This window comes from Hyposmocoma kahamanoa, unplaced genomic scaffold (assembly GCF_003589595.1).
Source record: "Hyposmocoma kahamanoa isolate Upper Pololo Valley unplaced genomic scaffold, ASM358959v1 64, whole genome shotgun sequence".
Taxonomy (NCBI): domain Eukaryota; kingdom Metazoa; phylum Arthropoda; class Insecta; order Lepidoptera; family Cosmopterigidae; genus Hyposmocoma; species Hyposmocoma kahamanoa.
The window spans coordinates 13439688-13449812 of record NW_020653852.1 but is presented as its reverse complement, the minus strand read 5'-3'; the positions used below and the strand labels follow the sequence as shown (position 1 = coordinate 13449812).

The 10125-nt window shown below is 34.9% G+C and overlaps 1 protein-coding gene across 1 annotated transcript; it reads right to left on the bottom strand.

The window, feature by feature from the left end:
• Positions 1 to 474: 474 nt before the first annotated feature.
• LOC113230891 lies at positions 475 to 9553 on the bottom strand. The gene is made up of 8 exons (XM_026464999.1): positions 9298 to 9553; positions 8451 to 8723; positions 5508 to 5849; positions 5085 to 5422; positions 3362 to 4865; positions 2190 to 3145; positions 1703 to 1814; positions 475 to 999 (listed from the first exon to the last, which is right to left on the bottom strand). The coding sequence occupies exons 1-8, from the start codon at positions 9433 to 9435 to the stop codon at positions 475 to 477; spliced, it is 4188 nt and encodes a 1395-aa protein (XP_026320784.1). The 5' UTR covers positions 9436 to 9553.
• Between the last annotated feature and the right edge of the window lie 572 nt (positions 9554 to 10125).

Genomic DNA, 10125 nt, shown 5'->3' with positions numbered 1-10125 from the left:
TTTGGGTGTAATTTGTGGTTGTCTATGTGTGTGTCCATGGCACCTGCGACACAGGGTTTCCCTAGTGCGGGGTAATGTTGAGTGTGTGCGTTATTATTATTATAATACATATCTTGTAGTAAAATACCATGTTGTCTTCTATACATATATGTATTTTGCGTCCTTTATTTAGGTTTCATTTCCAATAGTGGTCTAGCTTATCCTACCTTATCAGACTTATCTACATTTTTTTTCCGCTTCACGTTTTTCCGTTTTGCAACAGTACAAACATTACCTTAAAATGCCCAGACAAAAAAACTATTATAACGATTGTAACTACGTCTTTGTAGAGCGCGAAGATACGCGAGCGCAGGAACCGAAATAAATAAAATAAAAACGAAACATTATTTTAAATAACATTTATTCCATTATCCATATTATAGATTTTTAACAATATAAGAAGCTTACATTATTTTAACAACAGCATTTCTGTAATTAACAAGGCATCTCTAAATCTATTATTTTTTGTTTTAAAGTAGCAAATCTTGTAAACGAGTCTCTTACAGGAAAAACTACAATATTTTCCATTGATTCATAAAGATTGAATTCTAGTAATTCAGGTAATTCATCGTCTTCTGAAAACAAATTCGGTTTTGTAGCTTTCATTACGTGCAGAGTTAAACATTTACATTTTTCTAGAAACATGCAAATCTCTTGCGTAGTCCTCGTGCTAACTAAATCGCAATCTGCTATATACCATATTGAACAACCGGGATTTTCAAAGACTTTATTTAATATCACACCAGCCCATTTTAAAAGTATATCTTTTCTAACTTCTTTATTCAGTGTCAGATACGGCACTGGTATAACATGCCCGTCGTCAATGGTTAGAGTCCAATATTTGGCATATTTCATAAGCACCGTTAAGTTTTCGAAGTAGCCGACTCTTTTTATAATTTGCGCTGTTTCCAGTTGTTGTAGTTTTTTTGTTAAGGTTTCTGGGTCGTAACTAGTGTGGTCCTGTGATTGAAAAAAACATGTAATATTAATTAATTAATACAGGAAGGTATGTTGTAAAATTAAAAGTTTGGACCATATCAAAAATCTTTGTTGAAATTGTGCCCTATGCCATTCCCATACTGGTCAAATTTGTAATAAAGAGATGACGAGACATCCCGTTTTGAGCGGGACAGTCCCGCTTTTGGCTTCCGTGTCCCGCTGTCCCCAAAGTACTACAAATGTCCCGCTTTGACAAAACAGGACACACGCGATAAATATAAAGTCAGCACATCAAACTACACAAAATTAGTTCCTCCTAAAATTTTTGATCATTAAACATTTTAAATTAAAAAAAAATTTTTTTAGTCGTTTAACATTTCGTAATTATCACAAACATGTCATTATGCTTTATTTATAAAACAATAATAAATTTACAGGTGTCCCGCTCTGAGGGAAAAAAATAATAATCACGTTATGTATATAGGCAACTTCCCTCCAAATAACCTCATCCACTTATGATCTAATTTATCATTTCTTGAGGCAGTTATATCTTGCAACTTATACGTACAGTTTAGATCATATTATACGTAGAGTTTGCAACAACTTAGTATTGAAGAAAGTGCGTTTAATAATAATAGCGTGTTAATTGAAGCACTAAGACAATAAAAAGTGGTTACAAGCTAAAAATGCTTACTGTACCACAAACATACAAGTATAAAGATACCTGTAATTCAGGAAACGTCGCCCCAACTTCCTTTTTTGTTTCCAAGTAAGACACAATCGCATCTTCTTCATTATAGTTTGCTTCATTTTCGCACAGTGCTACTGTTGAATTTCTGTAAATTATAAAAAAAATACCAAATTATTACATTTAACCTACCTGTTTTCAAATCAGTAAAATATAAGAAACAGAACAACGAACTTAGTTGAATGGGAATTAGCTGGATTCGAACAAAAAAAAAGTGCGCATTTTTTTTTGGTTCTAGAGGAAATTAATTCGCGATTTCTCTGTAACGTCTTTCTCGTGACATTACTGTTGAGCCACGTGCCGTCAACATGAGACTTAAATATGCTATAATATTATATCTTTCGTGTTTTCGAGTATTATCTTTATTATACTGAACTACAGGCACTGAGTCAAGGAGAATACAAGACTCGTTGTACTAGCTTAGTCTATCTATTATTATGATTAAACTTATTATTATTATTACCTGCTCAGTGCAGCCAAATGTTCTTGTACTTCCATATCCTCATAGAGCTCAGATAACATCTTTACATTCGTCTTGTTGATCCATCTACATGATCCCGAATTCAGGTTCAATTTTATACTATGTTCTCCAGACAGGTCTTCTGGTAACAATGACCCCGAGGCACTTGTTACCGCGGGAATATTTTCAGAAACTATATCCAGGACATTGCAGGCTTTTAATTCGAAAAGCAAGCAATTCATCTCAGGGCACCCCTTTATACCTTTCTGAGGCAGCGGAAGGTAGACGGAATCCATGAGTTTATCGACAAACTCCGCATTCAAACGGCATATCCATTTTCTCTGGTACATTGCTGAAATTTTAAAAGACTCTTGCAGTATATCTTGCATGTGATGTCTATTTATTTGGTTGTTTAGTAACTTTTCCTTCGCAGAAACTGTCCCACTTTTTCGCAACTGTTCGATGGCAAAGCGTAGAGTTTGTTCAGAGAATTTGTTGAACATAGTCAGTATCTTTTGGGCCATATCGATGGAGTGCTCGCGTTTGTAGCTCATCATGACAGTCATAATTATCCCTTCCTTTAGAGAAGACATTACGGGTTCATCCCTAGGGGTTCTATACAAGTTGTATGGTTTGTCAGCTGAGGTGGCAGATATCGCGAACTTTGCATGAAACTCTTCGAGGTTCATGGCAACGCATGGTAGTTTTTGATTAAAGGATTTACTTTTAATGAGCTGCAAAATCAAATACACGAGCTCTAACATTGGTATACGCGCTTCGGAAAGGAATTTGGTCATGTTTCGAGCAAAACGGAGTTTTAAAGTTTTGAAAAGCCCATCGTATTTCTGTATGAGATGCCTTCGATGTCTCAATTCGTTTATTATGCAGTCTTTTTGATGTGATTGAGAAGTGTCTGATTCCAGCATAACAAATCTCTTATGACAAATAGTCGCAATCTTTTTTGGGTCCTTTGTTATAAGTATTTCCTTTGCTATTAAATTCCTTAGTCGTAGACAACCCGGCTGTGACATTGGACTCAAAATTGTTACTGCCACTTTGCATATCATTAGTACTTTATCTTCTTCTTTTGTCCACTTTGGGAAAGCATTGTTCTTTAACCTTTTTTTAATTTTCGGCGCAATGACCACCGGCTTCGGAACAATCTTCTTTGTTACTTTTGGCACTGCGCTTTTCGTCACCTTTCGCTTTTCTTTCTTGGGGATAACAAGAGCTTTTAAGCGGCTTGGAACAGGCTTTTTCCTGATGTTAGAATAGAAAGTAGTCCAAGATCGTGCCTGCTCCATGTAAAACGAAGCGTCGAATCCACAAGGCCCTTGACCATCTCCAAATATTTGTCTGGTATCATTTTCGAAAACCTCTTCTTTAGTTCTTAATGGCGGCAGTAGCCTCTTTCTTTTGCGGGCAGATTGTTCTGCTACTATCTTAGTTTTGATGCTGATATTATACACATCATGCCAATAGTTTTCAACGTCTTCAAATGTATTAAAGCGATACGACTTTGTTAAGTCTTCTATATTAGCTGCTGTTCTAGGCCAGGTTCCTGTCGTGTCAATGATCTTGGCGTTGCGATTTACGTAGAACATGTTGTTGTAAAGTTTGTTATCCTCGGATTGAGTAGGGTTTCGAATCAATTGGACAAGACCTAGCATGGCCAGAATCTTCATATTACATCGAAAACATTGCCGGAAAGATTTCGATGCTAGAAATATAGCAAACAAGTCTTTCGGTACTTGTTTCAGTTTCATATCCATCATGTCTTTAGTGATTTTTATGTTCGATAATTCGCTCAATGTGCCTTGGGTTAAGTTGCCCACTGCAAAAGCTAATGTAAGTTCTGGCATTATATGGATTAATGAGGAGAAACCCTTTGAGAATCCGAATTGATTAGTGTCTTCATCACCACTATACACTAAATCGTAAAGACATTCATGAACCTTTTGGATTTTCATGTACCGAGGATAGACATAAAGCGATAAAAACTTATTTGCTGTTTCGCTGACTGGTTTAGTAGGCACTTGCGTCTCTTTTACGATTGCTCTCATCTTCACTTCCCTGAATTTCGATCTAATTATTGAATCAGCAGGTTTCACATGTGGAGCGCAAATAAGGAGACGTATTTGAGGACTCATGTTGCCGAAGTTTATTTTATATACTTTAATTTGGCCATCGTTAATAAGTTTTTGTATGATCAGTTTAAGACCCTTTGTATCCATGGGTGGTTCACCTACTTCCCTGGATGCAAGAAAACTTGCTTTTTGATATCCCTGTACTACGTGTTTTTCTCTAATGACTTTCAGTAACGCATTTGCAAATCTTAACTGTCGCAATGTCGGAGTTCTCTTAGAACCAAAAAGAGAAGTTGCATTGCTATTTTCCAGCCCATTCAAAACTTTGACTTCGACAACATGTTTCGCCAATGTTTCCGGATCTGGGTCGTGTGCGTCTATAACAATTTCATGTGCACTTTTATGTGCTTCTTCGAGCTTGATTTTTTTCTTTGGGACCTCGCTATCAGTTTCAATTTCCGATTCGGTGAGTGCAAAAGATTCATCCATTGTGTTTTCTAAATTTTTGGATTCATGTAAATATTTGAGGAACTTCTTTTTTTCTGCTTCGTATTTGACATCCATATCTTGAGTAGCATGCACAGCTATGTATCTGAAAAAAGTTGCAGATTTTTTTTAAGTTAAATTAAAAGTTATTGTTGTTGTTTTTCGACCATATTTTTGTTCGTGCTTCTTAGCCGTCTGCTTTTACAGATGGTCATTTATGTAAAATAAGTTTAAAGATTCAGCAAATTTTAACTATATACATGGTATAAGCTTGTTGCATATTTAATAATCTATCTTGTGTCTACTAAATCAAAATTGTTCTTACTTAGCAGTCCTTTGTCTCCCTCTATCCTCCAAAAATTCTCTAACAATTTTTTTTGTTTTAAAAATCCTACAGATGGTCCTTGTTGTGTAGAACTCCACACCCAATAATTGTGCCAGTTCAATTTGTGTAAGACCATTAAGCCCAGCGTCGATAAACCTTTCATAAGCTTGTCTGTAAAGATTTACGCCAACTTTGTATTGGCATTTTCGTGGTTCTTCAATTTCCCCTTCCGACGGTGAGGATTCGTCGCTTGATGTTTCTAGCATTACATACTTTCTTGTTGGAGGTTGTTTCCTCGGTTTCTTACTTTTATGTTCTTCTAAGTATGGTTTCTCAATCTGTTTAAAAAATGAACGATGGTTAGTGTTCATAATTGATAATTAATACCAGTCGGCCTTTGTTATGGCAAAAAATAAAACTTACAAATTTAAACATATTGTTGGTCTTTCGTAATTTCTTCAATCGGTTGCCAGTCACAATGCCTTTCTTGATAATCATATCAGTCCGATCACAGTGATTAGGTTGTTCTGACAAATGTACCATAAGATCATGTAGCACACCCCTTTTTGGTGCAGTTAGTAGTTTTGGTTGGTAGAATCGTTTCAATTGTAACAATAGTACTTTGATCGCTTTGTTAGAAACTAGCTGCGTTGTGTGTTGTACACATATTAAATCCATTTTGTACAGATGATTTCTGTTATAAAATAGTAATTTTGAGTCTTTTAATATTTTTGATAGGTTTGTATTGCCAAGTGTCATTTGACCCTGTAGAAGAATAATAGTAAATGTTATTTGCCTTGAATAGGTGGTTGTAGTATACACAGTACATTTGTTCAATACTTACTCTTAGGCTGCAGCCGCACTACTAAGGCGACTGCGACACGGGACAGCGATTTCGTGAGAACAAACTCATATAAACATATTTCGGTGGCTGCACTGCAGAAACGACAAGCGAAATTTATTTGTTCATGTCGTAAAGAAATTTCAAATGTTCTACAAGTAATGAGGGTGACCGCTTTAAATAAAATTCGTACTTGAATTTGACACTTGAATTTCGTACGACAAGCAGCGGTGCGACACGGCGATTTGCGATGAAATATGCGGTGATGTACCTGAGCGGCCGCACTGCCTCGCGGCGTTCGTGCGAAAGAGCGCGACATATTCGAGCGAAAAGTTGCGAAGGAGCCACAGCACGACGTAAACACAATAGGGGCGTTTCGCTGGCTTCTCGCTTTTGCAATGCGGCCACCTTGATTTCGCGTCGCCGCCGCGTCGCTGTCGCCGAACTAGTGCGGCCCCGGCCTTACATAGCAGGGAAATATTAGTAATTATATGTCGGATATAATATAAATTACAAATATTATAAATTAAAAAATACATTGAGACTATAAACAAAGCTCTATTCGCCATTTTACCAGATCAAACAACATTGCTTTCTTTAGTAACATATTGTAAATATTTGACAGTTGAATATTTTCAAAACAAACAACAAATAAATTTACAAAACATTGTTTATGCTACAATGACATACAAATCCAAAATGAATCACCAAAGTGAAGTGCAATAAACACTTGCATGCATATTGGTATGCATGCAAGTGTTTATTGCACTTCACTTTGGTGACAAAGAGATTTCACATAATGTTAATGCATCACCCATGCAAACCGAAAAAACCATTCTTCAATTAAATACAACCTATAGATTAATGACTAATAAAATAACAATTTATAAATCCCTGATCAGTAAGCCAATTACTCATTGAGACATCTGGAGGTGAAATATATATTAATTTTATTACTGAGATCCGTAGTTTCGCTCGCAAAGAGCTGATCTTTAAACAGCACTAAGAATCATCGCAATTAAATTAGCCAAACAAATAACCCCAGATTTTTTGGGTTGAGGTTTAAAAAAACAATATTGAAAAAAGAAACTTAGTGTAGGTACACTAACTACAATGTTGGATTTTTAATTTAGTTTGTTCCTATAATTATGTACTTTCCCTACAATTTACTTCAATTAAAAGACGGAGATTAATTGTCAGATTTTACAACATTTTTTTTATCTACTCATAACACACCTGAACAGCCTACTTGACAGTAGTAAGAGTTTCAAAAATGTAGTAATAAACCACCCAAACAATATTTTGTACTTTTATCAATACATTATAATGTTATACAAAAGAAGGTCAATTCCTTTGATCGGGCTGAATTCCAACAAACGTCTTCTAGCTAACCGTGTCAGACGCTATGCCAACTAACCCCCGGAACGAACTTGCGGACCTTACGAATTTTCTATGTGTTTGTTGCAGTTTTTCTTTTTGATTTTTAACAACTTTTTTGCCGTAGCGCCATGTGAGAAATCTATTTCTTCACTCAGGCACATAACCTTTACAGCTACCAGCAGCTGACTAGACACGTCTGTTTAATAATTGGAGTAATTTCACAAACATAATTGATAATCATGGTGGTCAAACATCTTGACATTCAATAAACTTAAACATAAATTATAAACTTTAAAAAAGTACATCATGATTAAAATAATTATTTCCTTTTCTTCCAAAACAAAAATATTATTTGATCAGTCTTATTTAGGACTGCACAGCCAGGCATCTCATCTGCTTCGTGACAAAATCTGTAGTCTACAATGAATTTGTAATCAGATATCTCAGGAGGATTGGAACCTAATTCACACAATCAATCACATTAATCTCTAAATCAAGGCCTAAATCGCCTGACCTGAGCTAGAGCTTTTATGGTAATACAGCACCCACAAAAGCAAGCCTCTGCTGCCTGTGCTGGTGGAGCGATTGCGAATTGCCTCCCAATCAAAACCACTAACATGGTGCATTTTTACAGACCAAAATATAACATAAATATTGAGATTGCTTCTAGAGATATGCTCACCTTTGCACATGTCGTTTTTAACATGTATTTTCCTTTTGCAATAAAGACTTCAATAATAATTTGTACTGTTTTAAACAAATAAAAAAATGAAATATACTTTGCTTTCTAATAAAAGTGCTACAGAGTTTAAAAATTGTTGCTGCCCCTTAAAAAGCAATACTTCTCATTGGAGTGTCTTATACAGATAGAACAATCTGCAATCATTGACATTACAAGGCTTTATACTATCACCTCAGTTTTAACAACCATGGTGACCAAACAGTTTGCAATGTGCATGCATGCTAGATGAGCAGACCCTGGGTTTGATTGCCGGATCGTCGAACTTCCTAGTTTGTAGTATAGGAAATTCCCTAGTTGCAGATTATAATATGATTGGTGAATTTGTCTGACACATTAATTATTATTATTACAGGCTTAAATAAAAACTTGGTCAAATAAATAGAAAAATAGAATAAAAACTTACATTCTCTCTGCCTTTTCCAATAAGCTCCAATATACAATACTGTATGGTAGTCAGTTCCTTCATTATAGTAATTGGCTTGTGTGGAGCTAAAGCTTGCCACCGTAGTTCTATGGATGCCACTATAACCAATTTGTTACCATACCTAGACGTAATATCTTTGTACAGTACTTGCAATTCATTTTTAGAAATTTCTTTTCTGGTTTCATAATGTTTACAAGACCCATAAGCATTTGATATTGGATGGTATTCATATGGGCCATCTGGACATTCAATCTGGAATATAAATGTCAATTTATACAGACTATCAATTAAAATGTTCCTCGTTCCATATCTAGGTTACCCATTACCAAAACATTTGTTTTGTTTAGTAGTTGAACTAATCTAGGAAAGTATGGCCCCTTGCACACTCATGCATTCGTACATGACTTGATTGTGACCAGAGACAGTGACATCTCACATTAAGCAGTTTATTTGTATACCCAACTCATTTTTTTTAAATTTACGTTTATAAGTTTATAAGGGTATAATTGTAAGTCAATGGGTATAATGAATTATTGACGTAATTTTACATTTTTAATTATTTTTTTTTTGTATTTCATTAGTTAACTCAAAATTTTTAGTGTTGTATACACATGTAGCGTCTTAGCACCTTGTATGATGAAAGTATTATTTTCTAAGATTGCTTTGTGTGACGTTGATGGTGAATCTTTCAATAAATAAATATAACACGTGTTTACGTAAGCAAACCTAATTATACGTGATTGTAAGTCGATATAAGTTGCTTAAAAGATGTTAAGCGGTCACTAAGCGTTAAATGTTGTAGGCTGAAAAGAAAATATTAACTTACAGGATCATCCAAGTGACCACTTTCTTCATTGATTATCGTGAATCTATCTACTATATCTAGAGGTTCTATTGGCTCAGGTAATTCATAAAACGTTAAACCTTCACAATTAACAAGAAAAGACCAAAATCGTTCTTTCATTTTTTCCGTAAGAGACGAAGACGTACGCTTCTCATGGTACCTCCATAATTGTTCAGTCCCTACGCCTTCAAGCCCATTAAGAGCAATTTCATCTATCAGTACTTGTTTAAAATTAAAACAAAATGCTTTTGCGGCACAATTTTCCATTTTAAATTTGATATCTAATAGAAAATTTGATCAATCGCTTAACGCACACCGCACGTCGCAAAATGATATTTTTTTTCCTTCGTTCCGTTTGGAACAGGCGATGGTCAGAGTCAAAAGTTTTAGTTGACTTGCTTTTTTTTTATTAAGAGTTTTGGCTTGGATACAAGTCCTATGAGCCAAGTCTTCGTTTAATTATCGGGATCCTCCATTGACTTCCTCAATCATATTTTCCATTGCGGTTCTAATACATTATGCTTTCACTTTCTCTTAAATAACTTAGTTCACATATTTGGAGTTTTTTAATAGTCTTAAGCGACGGGAGTCAATATTTATGTTTCCACTTTCATTTAAATCACATTATCTTCTATCACTTTGAACAAAAACTTTGAATGCGTAATTATTGGAATTTTTAAGATAAAGTTTTTTGTGTTTGGTTTAAAATATGCAATATAGTTCTAATTTTCTTTATCACTATTTCTTTATTTGTTTTTTCTTCGTAATATACTTAAAATAAAAATAATCTTTGTAAAAGCTACTTGTAAT

Bases quoted from the DNA above. Each gene is read 5' to 3' on its own strand.
- LOC113230891 (XM_026464999.1), bottom strand. From the start codon at position 9,435: ATGAAAGAACGATTTTGGTCTTTTCTTGTTAATTGTGAAGGTTTAACG. The intron at 5,423-5,507 runs GTAAGTTTTATT...TTTTTTAAACAG, and splicing joins CCAACAATATGTTTAAATTT to ATTGAGAAACCATACTTAGA. The intron at 1,815-2,189 runs GTAATAATAATA...TATAATTTACAG, and splicing joins CATTTGGCTGCACTGAGCAG to AAATTCAACAGTAGCACTGT.